Source organism: Cucumis melo, chromosome 4 (assembly GCF_025177605.1).
Source record: "Cucumis melo cultivar AY chromosome 4, USDA_Cmelo_AY_1.0, whole genome shotgun sequence".
NCBI lineage: Eukaryota > Viridiplantae > Streptophyta > Magnoliopsida > Cucurbitales > Cucurbitaceae > Cucumis > Cucumis melo.
The window spans coordinates 2542897-2563421 of record NC_066860.1 but is presented as its reverse complement, the minus strand read 5'-3'; the positions used below and the strand labels follow the sequence as shown (position 1 = coordinate 2563421).

At 30.9% G+C, this 20525-nt stretch overlaps 2 protein-coding genes across 2 annotated transcripts; one reads left to right on the top strand and one right to left on the bottom strand.

The window, feature by feature from the left end:
* Window positions 1–3516: 3516 nt before the first annotated feature.
* LOC103503728 (uncharacterized) lies at window positions 3517–5594 on the top strand. Its single transcript, XM_008468046.3, has 2 exons — window positions 3517–4214; window positions 4903–5594. Exons 1-2 carry the CDS (start codon window positions 4041–4043, stop codon window positions 5449–5451), a joined length of 723 nt encoding a protein of 240 aa, XP_008466268.3. The 5' UTR covers window positions 3517–4040; the 3' UTR covers window positions 5452–5594.
* Window positions 5595–9768: 4174 nt separating this feature from the next.
* LOC103503727 (uncharacterized) lies at window positions 9769–20124 on the bottom strand. The gene is made up of 19 exons (XM_008468045.3): window positions 19868–20124; window positions 19055–19129; window positions 18689–18916; window positions 18064–18150; window positions 17834–17923; window positions 17617–17743; window positions 17198–17289; window positions 16374–16542; window positions 15630–15751; window positions 14918–15046; window positions 14711–14809; window positions 14573–14630; window positions 14415–14490; window positions 14204–14333; window positions 13279–13436; window positions 13017–13089; window positions 12745–12936; window positions 11006–11099; window positions 9769–10869 (listed from the first exon to the last, which is right to left on the bottom strand). The coding sequence occupies exons 2-19, from the start codon at window positions 19127–19129 to the stop codon at window positions 9965–9967; spliced, it is 2904 nt and encodes a 967-aa protein (XP_008466267.1). The 5' UTR covers window positions 19868–20124; the 3' UTR covers window positions 9769–9964.
* Window positions 20125–20525: the final 401 nt, after the last annotated feature.

The window sequence follows — 20525 nt, the reverse complement described above, 5'->3', positions numbered from 1 at the left end:
GATTAAAGAGAAAATAAAAAACAAAAAGTGATTAATCAAAGCCGTAATGATGGAAATGGTAACGATGGTAGTGAGTCAGAAACAACAAAAGACTCGCAAGGAAAGAGAGAAAAGGAAAGCACAAGAGTCGGTGCAATCGTCGTTACTCTTTTTCTATGAGTAGAGAAAAGTGATTGGAGTCATTAAGTATATAACTCACTAATTTTAAGTACTACTGATCTACGTGATGAGATTTGAAAACTAAAATTCTTGTTTAAGTAATTAATTTAGGATATTTTGGAGTTGTGGATTATAATAGTTAATATTTGTGAGGTAAATTATTTTAGACTGAGTTATTATAATTTTTACTTAATCCAATATATAAAAAATAATCTTAGACATAAAACATTTTTGAAAAGACTCACATTCATCATTATTTAATTGATATATTTCTACCATTTTCTCTAATATTCTATAAATTTTCCTAGAACTTAGGAATGAAGTTCGTCACATCGCCCCATTTTCTATAAAACTCATGTGGATGACGTATACGATTTTTGTTAGGTCATCTAACTCATACACAATTTAGCACAAATCTAAATTGGGCTTACTACATATCATTACCCGATAGTGAATATTTAAAAACAAGATATATACTGATATACATCATTATCACGTTTATGTTTAATTCTCGTTAATCCTATTCTTGTAATTATTTATTTTGAAAAATTCCAAAGTCACATCGGCTGATAAAATATTTTTAGAGAAACTTTGTATGAAAATATTGAATATAAAATGGTTTTTTTTTAGCCAATGGTTTTGTTAAGTAAGAAAATATATTAATTGATATTATCTGCATGGTGTTTGGATGAAATTAATGATCAGAACAAGAAAGAACCAATGAATTAGGGTTTCTGTGGAATTCCCTTTTTGTTGGTGCCAATTTGCATTTATTTATTTTTGTTGTTGGGTTGTTCAAGTAATAAACCAATCAAATAAAGTTAAAATTATAAATGTTGTCTAAGGTAATTTTAAGAAAGTTAAGAAGTTGAGTTTATTATAATTTTAAAAGTTAAAATTTAGTATGAAACTTCATAAATAATCTCTCTGCTTTGATCAATTTTTTTTATAAGTAGTAATTATATATTGTGGAAGGAGAAAATTCACCAAATATTAATTTTTTTCTCTTATTTTCTTTTATTTTCTCTTTTACGAACAATTAGTCGAGGAAGTATGTTCTTGAAATGTTGAGATAGTCTAAATTACACAACACGTTTTAGTTAAGTTGTTGTATCTGGGCCGAGAAGATTCAAATGCCACACGTCATAGAATATATATATATATATATATATATATATATATATATATATATATATATATATATATATATATATTTCACTGATGGTTGATATAAAAAAGATATAATACACATAAAAAGAACTCGATTAAATCTCTTCGAAGAGAGTGAGATATATGCACTTCAACCTAATTTTTAAGTGTTTGTTTTTAAAAAATGTAGTCCATTCTAATGTATAGGAACACCATTACAAACGTTACAAAAATATAGTGAAAAGTATACTAAAACTAAAATAGAATTTTGAACCTATGAGGCTCAAAATATTAATAATCTTAAAAAGAAAAAACAAGGGTTAATTAGAAATTAATATTTAAACAAAAAATTAAACTACTCTCCAATGTCTTTTTTCTTTTCGGGAAAATAAAATATCCTATTTTGATCTAGTTTTTATTTGGTCGTTCTTAAATTTCAAAATGCATCTTTAGTCTCTAAGTTTTGAGTTTGATTTCAATTTAATTCATTAAATTTTATAATGTTACAAAATTTTCTCTTGAGATTTTAATTTTGTTTAATTTTAATCCAGTCTGATCTCCAAGTCAGTCGTTTCTTAATTTCTCAAACACAAACATAGGCATGGAATCACACACGATTACTTCAAATTTAAATGGAGATTAGGTAAACATTTTATAGTTAAGTCCAAATTAATGTCAAAGCCATGCATTAATGATGACACATTAGGAAAAGAAAAAGAAAGACAAAAATCCTATACGTTTCCCTAACAAAATTGCCTAAAATAAGCATATTCCAAGACCAACAAAATAAGGTATTTGTAACTGCTTCACACATACATACGTCTATACTTCAAACGTTTTAATGGCAATTTTTGTACCTAACTAAAAATCCCTTTCTTTGGGTACTTATAGGAAATGAGGAAATAAAAGGCCAAATTATTAACTTCAAGTTCCCCAAAACTTTTGAGAATCTAAATAGTTGGTGGGTGTAATTTTCCATAGAGAGTATTTTCTTTTTCTTTTAAGACATAGTAATTTGTAGGAATATTAAAAATAACAAGAATTATTGCATGTGAAGAATATCCCTTTTAAAGTTGGTGATTATAACATCAACCCTCTTTGGTTTTAGGTCAAACATGGAATTTTTTCAATTTAATGCATAAGAAAGTATTTATTCATAATATAATGTAACTAATAATCATATGAGCTCTCATTAATTATTATAACAAAGGTAATTAGTATAATTATCCAAAATATTTTTAAATATAACCAAAATATCATAATCTATTAGTAATGGATGATAATAGTTTTTATCAATATTCATTGGTATATAAAATTGATAGATAAAGACATTTCGATATATTTAGAAACAACTCTATTAATCAATTTTGACCAAACATTAATATTATTTTAACAACTTAAATAAATAAGAATATGGAAGTTTTTTTTTAATTTTATTATTTTATTATTTTTTACTTTTTAATAAAGTTAAACCAAAAAAATATAATAGGGAATATAAATCAGACATATGAGAAATTCATATAAAAAAAACTTAAATCAATTATAATTGACATATAGAATTGTTGTGTTTGGGCGTTCAAATTTAATTTGTACTAAAAATGTTACATATACCATTAATTCTATATATATATATATATATATATATATATATATATTTAAATTTTTGTATTTTGATTAAGTTTAATCATGTATATTAACAATGATAATGGATGTTGAACTCCATTGAGTTGAAATAATAATTAATATTTATCCCCCCAATTAACACCTTTCTTTAGTACTCTTCATTATTAGGGCTAAAGTGTTAAAGATGTTTTTCTTTAATAATAAAAAATTTATTAGAACTACATAATGGCCCTAATGTTTATTATTTTTCCCCTTTGGATACTTAGGACTATATTATTCAACGTCTTGCTACAATAATACTTATTCCTTCTAAACCCTAAATATATATCAAAATCCATCAATATTGTTCCAATATTAATAATTAACAACAATTCCCATTATACCATATTTAATAATACTTAATCTCTCATAATCCTTATCCTTGCCCTACTAGCTAGGCAGCTAAAAAGTTACGAGTGACGATGACGTAGATCTTCAAAAGTCGATGTAAAATTAATTTTTATTTATAATACATTTCTTGCATGGGGTTCACTCCAATCCTCCTACTCCCACTAAATTAAGACACGCCTTTAACGATCAATTTATCATCATTTCACTAAAAAAAAAAAAAAGGAAAAACCATCTTTTAGACCAAAACAAACATTGGATAGAAATTTTATTAGTAAATGTAGTGAATTAAAAGTAGCATAAGAGGACAAAACTCCCCCACAATGGGTAGAAAAATATTTGGTTGAAAAAGATAAAGGAGGGGATAGGGAAAAAAAAAAGTGCTTTTTTGTGGTGTAATGACATTATATTGATGAGAGTTTCAATATACAATATTTAAATTACTTGACCAAGTGAATCACGCATTCAATCAAGTCCACATGCATCCATTGCCTTTGTATATAAGTGCTTTGTTTCTGCACACATTTTTGCAAAGAGCTTGGCAAAGAGATCAGATCAGCTGATCATATATTAATTAGAGATCATAATAACAATAACAATAATAATAATAATACTAGTAGTAGTAGTTATTGTTGTTATTCTTATTATTATTATTGAAGAGATAGAACAAATAATTATAAATTGAGAAGAAGAAAAAAAGAAAGAAAGAAAGAAAGAAAGAGATGGGAGGAGAATGGAGAAGCTGTTATTTGGACATAATATTGGTTCCATTAGGGTTTTTAATAAGCAGTGGATATCATGCATGGCTTTGGCATAGAGTTCGAACTCAGCCTTTCACTACTCTCATTGGTATCAACACTAATGCTAGACGTTTTTGGATCGCTTCCATTTTACAGGTTCCTTCTTCTTTTTTATTTTCTTTTTCTATTTTTCAATCATCCCCCCCCCCCCCCCCCTTTTTTTTTCTTTTTTGCTTGAAAAATTCTTATCACCTCAAAGTTTTCCAATCTTTTCTTTTGAGGACAAGTTCAATATATCCTCTCTCTATCCCTCCCGTTGATGCGAATTATGATTCTATCTGTGAGTTCGAGATATACTTTCCTAGAAATTAATCTCGATCCTTTAATTTTGTGATGATTGTAACAATTGTCTTAGTTCGAGTTCGATGGTTTACATTTTTTCTTCACCCATTTTAACATTTATAAGTTTGAAGGCTCTATTTTCAATTATTACGGTTATACCACCCTACATGAATTTTGCGATTTTACCTTCAAATCAGTGATATGATACTTAATCTAGTTTAAAATAGAGAAGCCTAAGCCCAACTTTTTTCCTAAATCATTACATAATAATAATAATAATAATAGAAAAAGAAAAGTTTTTATTAAAAAAGGATTTATTTTTAAGTAGTTGAATTATTTTGAGGATGAAAATGGTTATGGATATCGAAAACTTTAGAAGAAGAAGCACGATTTTAATTAGATCAATATTATTTCTTCTCTGTTTTTTTTTTTTTTTCTTTTTGAGTGTAGATTAAAATAAGGTTATTGATTATAATTAATGGGAGTTGAAATTAATTGGCAGGATAATGAGAAGAAAAACATCCTAGCCGTCCAATCGTTAAGGAACACGATAATGGGATGCACCCTAATGGCCACCACTTCAATTCTCCTCTGTACGGGCTTAGCGGCAGTATTAAGTAGCACATACAGCATAAAAAAGCCCTTGAACGACGCCGTTTATGGCGCACACGGCGATTTCATGTTAGGCCTTAAATACGTTACTTTACTCACTCTCTTCCTCTTCTCTTTCTTTTGCCATTCCCTCTCTATCAGATTCATCAATCAGGTCAATATTCTCATCAACATTCCCCCCGGCGCCGCCTCCATAACCACCAATTACATCTCCGATCTCCTTGATAAAGGATTCATTCTCAACACCGTCGGCAACCGCCTCTTCTACGCTGCCCTCCCCATGCTCCTTTGGATTTTTGGCCCTGTTTTGGTCTTCGTTTGCTCTGTTTCTATGGTGCCCGTGCTTTATAATCTCGACGTGGTTTGTTCTGACGCTACTGGAAAACAGAAGACGACGATCGTCGCCGGTGGGGGTAATGGCGAGCTCAGTAATGTTTAGGAATTGGTTTTTGTTATGGATAATGTTTGTATGTAAATTGAATGGTGCACTGAAATTTGGTGGTGGGGTTTGTGATTTTAGGGTTTGGAATGGAGTTTTGAATGGGAAGAATAATCAAAAGTGCAAACGTCTCTCATTTTTCACCTACCCCTACGTACAATAATTACAATTTTATTAATTATTATTATTTGTTTTATAAGGTTATAAACACCGACTAATTGTAGTATATACCTAGAGGGTCGACCGTAAAGTAGTCATCCAATCCTCTTGTTCAATCTAACTATAAATCCTCGTCAATATTTTTTTTTTGCATTTGTGATTATAAATTTGTTACTCTAGTTGAAAAAGGATAGAATTTATTATCATTATTCTAAAATTTATATAGTATTCAATTCTTATGGTTTAATAAAAATGTATAAATAGTCCCTTTAATTTTTCATATACAATCTCCACCGTACGATAAGTTACGAGCATTTTATCAAACTATAAAGATTGAATTTTATAAAAATATGTGAATTAAATTTTAGTTTTCTTATTCGATGGTAATTGGTACCTCATTTTTCATTCCGAGGTGGGATGTTTGATATTTTATCTTAACAATTGTTGGACTAAAAAAGAAAATTTCAAATTACAGTGACCAAATTTGAATTTTGATCGTAAACATATATGAACTAAATTTTCATTTTTGTCCAGAATTCTAATGTGGAGACGATTTTAACTTTTCTTTATTATATTTTTCTTTTTTAATTCAAACCAAGAGTCAAACCTTTAACTCGAAGTATATTTATTTTTTATATAATAATTTGATTTGTTGTGAAATTAACATAAATATCTTATAATTACTAAGATAATAAATATACTTTTTTTTCTTTATGGTTTACCATAATTTTAAAGCCTTTTAATCTAAAGATTATGCTTTATGTTATACATGATATATATATATATATAGCATATTTTGCTTAATGAGTTACTTAACAAAAGTTAATTATAAATTAAAAATATTGCCATGTGTAAAAACTAAAAAGAAGGAAAAAAGGAAGGGTAGCTTTTACTAGAGGGGACATAAGATGTTCTTTTTTCACTTAAATTACCCAATTCTTTTTTGAAAAATGTATGTCAACTCACCAATAATCATAAGCCAATATATTTTAGTTGATTATGAAAGAAAAAGCTTTTTGGTCTTCATTTTCTTATATATATATATATATATATAATTTCTATTGATCTAAAAATTTTAAAATAATTTCTACTGTGTCCGAACGATTTTAGTTAGTCTTTATTTGATCAATAAAAAATTTAAAATTTTATATTTAATCCCAGAATTTTGTTGCAAATGTGATCAAAGTTCTACATCTATTAAATAAATGGCTGATTATTGATGAGTGAAGACAACTAAAAAGTCTATATTCAAAATGAACAATGATATCATATCATCGGGAAGATAGATGGAAGGATCATTGTCTTTAACAAATTTTGAGTTTAATCTTTCCTTCATCCTTATATAATTTTACTTTTACATTTTTACCGTTTAGTTTTTATTAATAAACAATTTTTTGTCACGTGTTATTTTTCAATCAATTAATAATTAAAAGTAATTATAATATAAATTTTAGTATAAAAAATAAATGAAAATTGATTTAATTGTAATAAATTTTATTGAAAATGTGATCAAAGGCCCATATTGACCAAATAAGATGATGATTGTGTCTCGTGAATATATAATTAATGCGAACAGCTATCTCTATCTTTATTAAGTTTTTTTTTTAAGTGAAACAAAGAACAAAGTCATGAATTCGATTTATGTTTAAAATAAGCAATATCATACTATTGTAGAGATATGTTTTAGAGTTTGTCTTTCCTAACAAACTTAACTCTTTAGAATTAATTTTACAAAGAATTAATACAAAGTATTGAAAGTGAACGTTAGCATAATCTCAGGTGTAAAAGAGTAAAACAATCAAATGAAAACTAAATCCAAAATTTAATAGTAAAATGTAATATATTGAAACTTGTAGATTAAATGAAAACTAAACTAAATGGTAAAATATAATATATTGCAACCTATATATTAAATAGAAATTAAACTCAAAATTCGACGGATATTTTCTAAAGATAACATAAATGAAAATGAATATCTTAACCGTATAATGATTAAATTAAACTAAATTTTAAAATACATCATTCTAATTTAACCATTAAACTAAGTATATAGAATAGGATATGAAACCAAACTAAAAGTTTATTTAAAAAAAATATATTTTAAATAATAAATTTTTCAAACAAAAAATATAAATATAACAAAATGTCATAATCTATTTGATAGATTGGATAGACTATTATCTGTATCTATTATGATATAAATAAACACCTATAGATATAGATAGTAGTCTATTTTGATTTATCGCCAGATAGATTGCGATATTTTATAAATATTTGGATTAATTTTGTTATATTCAAACATAATATATACATGTGTGTGTGATGTTTAAACTTTAAACTTTAAAGTACAATAATTGAGAAGGTCTAAAATTTTGTGACAAAAAGGAGAAAGGAAAAATTGAAGTGTAATTTGGTGTCTCGTCATGCAAAAGCATAAATGCAATATTTCTCCCTTTTTCGCCTTTCTTCTTTTTTTAATTTTTTCAAAAATAATTTTCCACCTTGTTAAAGGAAGTTTATTTGTTTTTTATTTATTTATTTATACGATTCAAATATGAATAGTATTTGGTTGCATTGCACATTCTAAAATAAATAAATTGTGTTTAGTAATCAATCTCGATTTTTACAAAATTAGGTCTATTTAGATTTAGATTTTTTTTTTCTCTTTAGAATAAGGTGGGGTTTTAGTCGAATCTTAAAAACAAAAAGTTTTTAAAATGATCTTTTTTTTTAGTTTTTAAAGTTCGGTTTGGATTTTAAAAATATCCTAAAAACTAAATAAGAAACATGAAATCGAAGGGGTGGTTATAAGCTTATTTTTCAAAAATAAAAAATCAATAGACAAATAATTATTAAAAAGTTTATGTTAATAACTTCTCAAGAAATGTGTTTAAGAACAAAAAAAAAAATTAGAAAATTTATTGTAAATGACAAAACTCCTAAAAATATTCATAAAATATAACAAATTTTCGGTGTCTATCATAAAATTTAGAATTTTGTTATATTTTATAAATATTTTGGTTAATTTGACCATATTTTAAAATGCTCTTTAAATTACACTAATATACTTTCTAAGAACTATCACGTCGTATAGTTTAAAATATGTTAGTATATTTTTATTCTAACTTTTGTTTTGTTACAAATTTTACTTTGAAGCAATTTTTTTCTTTTTTTTTTTTTAATGTAGAATCAATTTGCTAAACGTAATTGGAAACAATCAGCATAATTCAAGTAATAAATTAATCAAAGTGACATGAAGATTGACAGATTGGTTAATCATTCTCTTCACACAACCAAATAATTGAGTTTATATATAAAAAGGATTCTTCGTAATATCAACAATCAGAGTGGCGCAGCGGAAGCGTGGTGGGCCCATAACCCACAGGTCCCAGGATCGAAACCTGGCTCTGATATACAGATGGGCTTCCAGTGCACTGCTTTTTTTTTCTTTTTGGGTCTTTGAAAAGTTTGTTTGTTTGTTTGTTTTTCTGTTTGGAAGCCAATGAAAATGACAGTCTAATCTCTTCATTTTCGCCCCTTCTTCTTTTTATAAAGTTACAATGTTAAAGGAACATGAAACAGTGTCATAAACCTAATCGCTTTCTTTGTATTTCAAATCATAAAAAAGTACTTCAGTCAGCTATTCAACTATAAGCTGACTGAAATCCCATTTCTGTCTCACATTATTAAAGAAAAAGATACTCAAAACCAAAAAATACAAATGCATCTCTTACCATTAACTTAAAGATGTGAGATCCCACCTTCTTTTTCTACCTCAATCTTTGACCTTTTTTACTCCACTAATATTTCCCACCTTTTCCTTTCTCTTTCTTTTCATTGTACATCCAAAACATTAGACTTTTTGAAGAAAATTTGACGTAAGATTTGAAGAAGCTTAAATTTTGGGTAGGATTTAATGAAAGTTAAAGTTTCGTTTGAATCGTGGTCAAGAATCCACCGAAAAACTCCTAACTCCAAAATTATTGAACTATGATTGAATTTTTATTCAACCAAGAAAAACTTGAGAGTATTAAGTTACGAGATGATACAAAACATTTTATGACGATTTTCCCAGATTGGATTGAATGGGAAAGCTGAAGAATATGGCAAAAAGAATTGTTTATAATAGGAAGTGATCATCAAAGTTACCAACAGATATATAAGTAATGGATTTCTGAATTTCATCTTATTGACTAATTATTATCATTACGTTTAGTGCATTATATATATAGTTGTTTGATATTGTAACAGTTTGGTATAAGACAAGTTTGAAGATACTGAAAATGCTATATAAGTGAGGGTTACATCAAAGATTATAAGTTGTATGACTATGGAAAATTTTGTTCTTTCATCCTCAGTTAATCAAAGGAGTTTCCACTATACTATGCTGTCCATCAGAAATCCCAGGCGATGAAAATTCCACTGGTAACGGGATATTCAGCTCGGAACAAACGAGCTGTATTATGCTGGCGGTCACACCCCCGAGAGACAATTTGTTGACCATTACGGAGATCGCGAACCTGTGATCTATATTACAAAAACCTGTGGATCCGCCCATTCCTGAATGACCAAACCCAATAAAAGAACCTTCCTCTGATCTCAACCTTGAGAAACCTAATCCAAATTTCCCATTTGGAATGGTGTAATTCTCATATTCCCTTATACCCAAGAAGGCATCATGAATTCTAGGGTTTTTGTATATGTTGCCTACAAACTTATTTCCATCATTTGGATGCCTTATATCAACTCTTGTGCTGGGATCATTGGTATTGCTACAGCTGCTGCTATCGTTAAGGAGTCTAGTGTAACCAGTATTGCTAGTAGTCCTGAAGATACTATTATTATTCTCTGCTGTTTCGGTGGAACTTGAATTCTTTTCGTGGTTGTTATTTACGTTGGTATGAACGTCCTTGCTTCTGGCAGCTTTCTGCTTCTTAGGAATCTCAGAAGTGAATTTAGGGATGTGAGGGTGGCTTCCGAGAGCTGGTTGGGAGGATGAGGAATGTGGTGGTGGTATCACGCCACCATCGGCCAAGGCTGCATAATAACGTGCCAATGCACGAGCAGAGCAATGTCCGTTGGCGGCTGGTATGATGGCACGGCGAGTATTGAGCATGTTAAATAGAGGTGTCAAAGTTGTGACAAACTGGGCTATCATGGCTGGCTGGAAGGTGGAGGGCAAGTCTGAACGATTGATCCCGGAGAACTTTTGAATATCGTCAAGATTTGGTGTTAGTGTTGCAAGACGAGTTTCAACTCCTGAAGTGAAAATTAAAAGAAGCTCAACAACAGTTGTCGTCTTAAAGCAATCCAGCTATTGTATTTGTAATCATGAACTTGGTTGAAAGTATGATTAAGAAAGAAAAGATTGAGAGGACGTGTAGTAAAGATTTACCGGGAGGGATTCCGATGTATAGCTCGCCTTCAACATGGAGTGGCTTAACTAATGCTTCTTCAAGAATCTCTTGGAATTTCTTCCCCGTTGCATGCTGTTTTGTTTTAGCAGATTAAAACCAATGAGGCAAAAAATAAGCCATCTTAGGCTATATGCAAAAGTCAGGAAAGTAAAAACAAATGGATAATATGTTGAGGGATAAGTGACAACCAAGCACCATAAATCTTATCTCCTGACTGAACAATGTATAAAACTTTTCTTTACCAAACAATTAATTAATGTTAACAACAATAAACTATGGATTGTGGTTTATCCTTAAAATGTGCCCACAATAAGAGAAAACGACTAAATATCCATTAAAATATGCTAAGAGAATTGGTGAACAGCAGCAATCGATAAAAAAAACACATGAAGTAAGAATCTATATTAGCAATTATTCAAATTTAAGTTCAATTTAATGTAAATTGACAGTTTGATTCCATGCAGTGGTAAAAATGAACTTTTGTAAAAATATTTTCAAGAATGATTAAGACGGACTGTTTCACTTATCTTTTCTAAAGGAATTTGCAAGAAATTACTTCAAATGATTTCAATCAGCGTTTCTAGAGAAGCTAGATTGATCACCAAAACATAATGTCATTTCATTTTCCTTTATCATTCCATTAAAATGAATTGATTTCAATATAGTCTCTATATTTCAAAATGTTGCAATTTTACCCTCGAGATTTGATTACACGTTTCAATTGGTCCCTAAGTCTTAAAATTTACACTTTTGACATTGATTTTCACCAAATACTTGCATTTAGTTTTTGACTCTGTCTACGAATTAATCTAAAATAATCACAGAATGAAAATTTCTAATTAATTTTAATAGTGTTAAAAAGTAGTGAAACTTAATAACAATTATATAATTCTTTTAAATTAATTAATAGACGTTGAAATTAAAGATTGAAAGTGAGTATTTAGTGGAAAACCAAGATTAAAAATATGAATCTTGAAACCTAGAAACCAAATTGAAACAAAACTCGAATCTCAAGAGTAAAATGATAACATTTTGAACTTAGGGATTAAATTGAGATCTAACTTAAAAACTTAAGGGTCAAAAGTGACATAAATTGTCAAGACATCAAATTATTAATTAAATTTTAGGTTATGTTTTTTGAATGCATTTTTAGTTTTTTTTCCAATTATATCATTTTGTATGACATTTAAGTATGGGTTATTTTGTTATTTTATTATATTGCATTAGGTTTTTTTCATTGGAAAGCTATTTAAAGCCTAAGTTAAATTTTACTATGAATCAAAATTTGGCATTAGTGCTTCTTTCAAATTTAGCTAGAAGAGCTCCTTCAAATCTTAGGCTAGGAAATTTGTTATTTGTGTCAAGGTATTTGATCTTGGAAATCTGTGACTAACCCAATCCTTAGGGTTAAAATTAATCGCGTTGGGAGTTTTAGTGATTGAGAACTAAGGGTTCTCAACCCAAGAGAATTTCTAATTCCAATTGCTAAAGTTTTTGTATAAAAAAGTTGTAAACCTATAAACCAATAAGAAATTAGGTTTAAAACCTAAGGAACAAAATGATATTTTTCCCTATTTAACTGTTGGCGGTTGCTGACAAATTCTTGTATAGTTTGAACTCAGATCATTTTCCTAGCCAATTTTGATTTCTTAGCATAAACTAGTCTTGGCATAGATTTATTCCCCAATAATTAAAGTCAATAAACGAAACACATTACCTCAACGATTCCACCACATAGCCAGCCATAGGATAGATAGTGATACAACTGCTCCTGGCCAGGTTCGGTCTCTGGAATTGAATTAGCCATGCAATTTAAACATTCCTCCCAGTCACAAATTACCAAAGGATTTTCCCTAACATCCACCGTGGCATTATGCAGACCTGAAGTGTGGTTAAGCACGTGGTAGACCTAGAAATGAGAAGAAAGAATAGAAAAACGTCAAATGACTGCAATCACATAGGAAGCAACTTTTTAGGAAGACTGTGTACCTTTATTATATCTTTACCATTCGATCCAAATTCCGGCCAGATATTAGTAACATTTTCCGCAAGGTTAAGTTTCCTTTGAGACAATTCACACGAAGAAAAAAGTAGTTTTAATAAATGAAGCCACAAACAGCGTGCCAGAAGGATATAAATATAAAACAGACCCATAATTCTACAGACTAAAGGACATAGAGCATTTTAACTTCAAAGACAGAACACGGACATCAAACCCTCACTTAAACTTGCTAATAAATTATGTTCTTACCCATTATCAACTAGCCAATGCAACATTCCAGCTGTGATGCCCTTTGTTACAGAGAACACTGGAAAAAGACTATCGGGCTGAACTGGACGAGGATCATATTTCCCCAGAACTCCAGCAGAAGTATCAATAATGACCTCTCCATCTTTGTAGGCACACACCTAAGCCAATTGTACATAATTTAGTACGAAGAGACAAGTGGTAAATATCGCATGTGTGATGTCTGAAGAGGAGATTTTAATTGCTATGGACAATTAGATCGTTCATGTACCAACCTAGCTCCCAACTGTTACTTGGCCATAAAATGTTAAACCTAACTATCCAAAAAGGCACGTCTGGAAACCTAATCAACTTATCTTGCAAAAAGCAAAGGTAAACCAGCTCAAGCAGGTAGTCAAATCTGGATTGATTACCTAAATGTGTTACATACCTAAATGTGTTACATCTCAAGTTTTAACTGTAATCAAAATAACTATAACTATTAAATTCCTTTGTAAGTCCTCTATCACAAGTTCATATCTACTTGCATGTATTTTACATACAACTATATATATGTACACGCGCAGACACTAACTGATAGTATAATTCTGAGAGAAGAAAGAAAGAAACAACATACTACTGAACGATTCTTTGGATAAATTTTCAGGATCCATAATCCATGCTACTATTTGGATTTTGAATAATTACCAATCCAAGCACACAGCTAATTGTTAAGGGCCAATCGGAGATGGATGCTATATCTGTGCAAGCATTAGCATGTAATGAATGTAATAGGTCATATGAAAACATTGTATAATTATATACAAGAATTTACCAAAACTGAAACTTGCACATACATGATGACATTTTGCATTAAACTGCACTTTGACATATTATAAAATGGTTCAGTCATGCAACGGTATATATATATTTAAGACATGACACATGCCTGGATTCCAAGTATTTTATCCTCAATCCCTAGCTTGATTAAGAGTTGTCTCAGCTTAGCTTCAACATCAGAATGGACAGGTGTTTTCCAGATCCATTGATCATTTACGTTTGGCTCCTTGCTAATACTTCTGAAACATCCAATATTAAACCAAGCTGAATGTAAGATGATGATGCACCATTAATCATGCAAACATCCAGAAAGCACTCACCCTTGTAGAACAGATTCAGCAAACGGTCTCATGATATCTAGATATACTATGCGAACATCCATCAAGGAAGAAAGACCTACATCAATCTCTCAAATTTCAGAAAACACAAATCAAATGCTCTGTTGTAAGTTAAAACCAGTTCATGTTTAAATGAATACCTCTTAGAAGATTAAGGACCCGTGCAAATATTATAATATCACCAGGAAACGCATCAACCTGGATAAAAGATTGCCTCTCACCATATGCAAACACAGACAAGCATGACATAGAAACAATTAGAAGCTATATCAACTTACAGGATTGAAACGTTTAGCCTCCTTTTGATTCATTTTCATTTTTTCTTGTATTTCTTTTACATTCTTTGATCTTTGCTCCGTCATAGCTCTAAAGGTGTCCTGTAAAATAACTGAAGAAGTAAAAACATGAACCTAATTTATTCGAAGGACTCGTGGTGAAATATATCAGAGAGAATCACAACTTTCAGGAGCTTGGCATGCACTTACCTGTGATTCTTTTGCAGCAGTTGTTGCTCGAAAGAATACATTTGTCACCGTCATTGCTTGCTCTGGCATATCAAGACGCAACTTAAGTCCCATTTCAGCAAAGGAAGATAGAAGAGCAACATGGTCACCCTATCAAATGCAGCTTGTTATAGAACTGGTTTATTATTGTTATTGTAAGAAAGTATCTATAAGGTTCGATAAGCATATAGTTAAGGAAAGCTAAGGAATTTGAGCACATAAACAAAAATGGATGTTTTCAATTGTCTTAGATATACTTTAGGAGATAACTAGATAAAGACAATTGTGAACTCAAAAATTGAGGGGGATGATTAGTTTTTGTGGCTGTAAGAAGGCTAAGCTATGTTATAAACAACCATACTAGCAGTTAACTGTTCAGATAAGCTTGTAAAACTATAACACTGTCAACATTTAAAGAGTAAAATACAGACAATTTGCTGTTTACAATATGTAATTTGCTAACGATGATGGTATTTTGAATATTAATACACTGCATATTCATAGTGTCAACATCAGTAAGTCTTCAATCTTGCAATGTTGAACTTAGAGAGTGACACACGAAGAACTTTTAAATTGACAATTGTATTTAAACTAAACAAATGGATCAAATGTTAGAAGATAAATGTGAAGGAAACCATAGATCTGTGGGTCTAATTTTGTTTACATTTTATCCAAACAATAATGTCAGACAAACCTCTGCAGCGGCTAAAAACATCTTTGCCAGTGCTTGTTTCATGGTGGTTGGTAACTTCTTGGTAAGCCCAAAGTCGAGCAAAATTGGACAATGAGGAGGTTCCTTGCTGACGAGAAAATTCCCTGCACAAAGTAGGGGGCACTAAAACAACTATTGCATTGGGATGGTTACATCCCTAACATTTCCATAAGCCTGTCTTATGATTCTTGTACTTATCTTTCAAAATTTCTGGGGATGTTTAGATGGCATGATTAGAAACTTCTTTTAGGAAGTCAAAAAACTTATCTCGTTAGATAAGTTATACTTAAGATCATAACAGAAACGTCATGAAGCAAAAAATGTATTGAGTTACTTTTATTGTTTTCATTTCTGTCTTGGACTATTCTTATAGAATAGATCATTATTTTGTGAACATAACTTAATACGAGCTATTGATCTAAAATATTATGGAGAAGAAACAAATGAAAACAAATATTATGCAGAAGAAACAAATGAAAACAAATATTATGCAGAAGAAACAAATGAAAACAAAAATAAAATGAGATAACTATTTTAGAAAAATATTTTCGTTTTTCTTTTCTTACAACAAACAAATGCATTTATTTATGAACTACAAAATATTTGGGATTGCCTAATTCCACCGTTGAATGAATTATTTACCAAAAACAAATCTTCTACTGCTAGACTTTTGTTTTAATCTACATTTATTTACATTAAAATGACTGCGCATATATGATAATGTACCAGGATGGGGGTCGCCATTGAAAAATCCATCGACATAAATTTGGTGTGCATAAGCCCGTGTGATTTCTTCAACAACTTTTTGTTTGTCAATACCATATGCTTCCAGACTAGCAGAGTCATTTAAACGTATGCCATCCATATACTCTAAAATTAGAACTTTCTCTGTTGACTGCCACAAGAACCCACAGAACAGCTGACTATATAAGCAACCTAATCTTATGCATGTGCAGAACTATGTAAAGCAATAACTTCTCCATTCCAAAAGCTGGGAAAATACATCAAGTGTTTGTTGCTAAGTTATGAGCAAAGATCAATCCTTACGATAATGACTTTGATCTTGTAGATTTGTGTGGCATAAATGTGTATATATATCCTTTGAAAATTTTCAAATAAGCTAAAAATACAATAGGGAAACCTCCAACATGATTAATATTTCCTGCTTACAACAATAAAACTTACTTTTCAAATTTTTTTTTTCCATTTTAACCAACGCAAGGGTGGAAGAACAATCTGTCGACTTGAGATGGTACAATGTGTCTTACCTATTGAGCTAACTCAGATTGGCTATACCTTTCTAACTTAAGAAATCTTTATCTCAAATAAGTTATTACTGGAGAAGTTCCTCAATAGTTCTTTAGCTCTCTTGACCCATAAAATATTTTAATTTATTATTTATGTTGGCCTCTTAATATTGTAATAAATAAGATTTTCCTACAAACTACATTCAAAATAGGGCTACATCCTTAATTATATTCATGATAATATGCTGATTCAATGGTAACAAGACATTCTAGAAAATATGATATTATAAGTAGGGAAATTGCCTGAACAACTTCCGGAATAAAAACATTCACAGCGCCAAGGCCTTTATCGCCGTCCGAGCAGCCAAGATTTCTAGATACTGTCCTGGTGTTCTCTACAAAATGAAATAAAAAATTTGGTGGTTTTAATTTTAAATAGATGCCCTGACCTGGAATTTAAGAGAAGCACACAAGTAAACTATGATAATGAGTTTGGCCAATTAGCAATTTAGGCTACAGTGCAATACAGATATAAAAGAAGAAGTATTCTATCTGCTTACTGGAAGAAGATGCATTATTTCACTAAACAATATAATATCTTGGTTTAGGGTTTAGGGTGACGGATTATGTTACCCACACCATAAGCAGCAATGCCGGGTAACATAATCCTTCACTCAGCAACAACAGGGAAAGTATCTTTTACAGTAAGTTAGAGAAGGTACCAGCTTCAAGATTGAAATCAAGCTCTTTGGGAGCTTCTCGGCACCATTCATCAATAATGGGATTAAAGTCATACTGTGGCTCTGCCCAGGCTATCCAATCAACAATCGCCTTTGCATTCTTCAAGTCCTACAAATAGTCATCATATGCAGATCAATCAGACAGAAGGCTCAACAAATGTCTTGATCAAACGTCTTAAAGTTTACAGAACATGCTAACCTCCAATATAACTGCCTTTATGCCCTCATGTTGCACTTTGATAACCACCTCCCTTCCATTAAGTAAAGTTGCTCGGTGCACTTGGGCTATCTGACAGAATCAAATGCATAAGGGAACTTTCTAAATTGCAAATATTACACTTGAAATAAAATATCTACTAAATGTGAAACTACTCTAGTCACTCATCTCTATCCTACAAGTAACAACTGTCTAGGGTAAGAGGTTCTTACAGATGCAGTTGCTAAGGGTGCTTCCACAAAGTTTGCAAATATATCAGTGATTGGTTTCCCCAACTCTTTCTGTATGGTCTGGCGAACCTGCCATAGAAAACAAGTATCACTAACATGCCAATTAGAAATCTGAGAAATAATGCTATAAGGTCCTGACTTTTAGTTTGCCAAAAACATAAAAAGCTGTAAAAAGAATTGAAGAAGATGTAGCTTCCCCACCATCTCATGATAAGAAACTGTTCAATTGCATCAAGGATTTGAAATGTTTGAAAACCTTTTGGCGGCAAAGATTTATTAGGCAGGCAAATGAATATTAATAATCAACCAAAAGAGAAACGAAGCATGTTTAATTGAGAAATTATGATGTAACTTAAATGGACCAAAGGAGATAATCCTCCCTGAATCAAGTTTATGAATCTTATTAGAAGGATAAGATGTGTAGAATACAAAAGGACGGTAAAAGGGACTAACCTAGGAATTCACCTAAAATACCCCAACTCTACCTCGATCAAATTGTCATTAGAACAAGCATGGTAGCTATCAAAGGTCTGTCTAATTTATCAATCTATGATCCATGAATTAGTTTTCTTCTCTTTTCACAAAAATAAAAAGCATAAAAGATAACCTCTTGTAGAGGGCGAGGAGGGAGAGAGTCTTGTAGCTGTTTGAGGAGCCGTATGTATGCATCAGGGACAACATCTGCTCGAGTAGATAAATACTGTCCAAATTTCACCCACAAACCTTCCAACTCTATTATCAAACTCAATGCGCGCTTTGCATTACGTTCATGTGCTTTTTCCCATAAGGCTGATCTTTTAGACTTGCTAATCCACTTCTCTCTTTGTTCTAATGCCTTCAGAAACACCCACAAAATTAAAATTAATTAATTGTTAATTACTAATTATAAAATAAATTTTTTTTTAAAAAAAAAAGGCAGGTGAACTTGTTTCTAGCTTGATGAAAACAGTGGAGAGGGATCGGGGAACTTTACCTTATAATCCAGGTAAATCACTAAAGCCAGAGCGAACACTTTCATTCTTCTTCTGTAGATATTCCCCCATGCCATCTGAGAGAATCGGGTCAAGAAGAAGACAACAATTGATTTAGTTCGCACTGTCTTAAAACGGTGATAGAAACTTCATGATAAAATCCCGTAATAAATGAATTTAACTGAATCCTGACAACTGTCGGCTGTTGCAGCCGGCAGGCTACTTAGAAAATGATCTTCGCAACTTTAAATTGGCGTGTCTGAAGAAAGTTCGTCAATAAACCTCCATCGTCCATGACGATGGCAATTCTTAGTTTAACTATCAAACGACCCAAAATCATCTTTAGTTGCTCATCCGACTGACTCAAAGTAAGAGCAGAAGCTCAATCCTCTAAGCGGCGAATAAATAAAGAAACTGGAAGGAATGATAACATTGTACCATCCATTACGCGATAAGTTAAGCCACCTTGTTTTCTCCAATTTCAACTATATTTAGCATCGGTCATCACTTTTCACGTAATAACTTCATACATGAACATTTCAGAAAACTATGAAACTAACTAGAAAGAATCAAATTCAACAAACAAAAATGTTTGGAGATTATCCACTACAGAATCACTTCCCGGACAGCGACAACAGAAATTTCGATAATCACAGGATAACACCCTAACAAATAACGTCAAATTCAAACATGCAATTGAAGAAAAAATATAATCCTCACAATCCCAGCTTCCAATTACACGCATGCCGTACACTGATGCTTAACATCATCCAGAAAAAAAATAATAAATAACAGCGAGAAATATCATCACCAACCTGAGATATGAGTCGGAACTTCGTTGGACGAAATTAAATCAGATGAACAGGGAGAAAAACAAAAAGTATCGATAAGAGAGTTCTCCAAGAGGAAGAACTATGCAGAATCAAACGAAATAGAGATCGAAATTTCGCCAATTCGATTCTGATTTTGTCGTTTTCAGTTGTCGTTTCTTCTTGAATTAGAGTTTTCTTCCCCCTTCCATTTCTTCGGTAATGCGATGGTGTTTGCAATTCGATCACCTAACTTCTTTTCTTTTTTCTTTTTTTTTTTAAGAAAAATAAACTTTTTCAAATTTATATCAATATTTTATCTCCAATCAGCAACAAACACGTGGGATTTCGATCCACACGTGGCTGCTTACGTGGACTATTGGGTCCCAAGGTGTCTTGGAGTGTGAATATAGTTATCTCCTTATGTGGAAAATATTGAAAGAGGTACGTGGCCGTCCCTTTGCCGTACGATTATACCATTTTGGGGGAACACCCAAAAAAGAGGAAAAAGAAAACATTTTTGGGAAATGCTTGTTTGGTTTTTTCTTTTTAGGTAAATTCACAACAATTTTGGGTTGGGATTAGAAGGTTTCTTATCTAAATTTTAAGAAAATAAAAATCTTATTTTGGTTAGTGATGTTGTAGGATTTGAGATTTTTGTTTG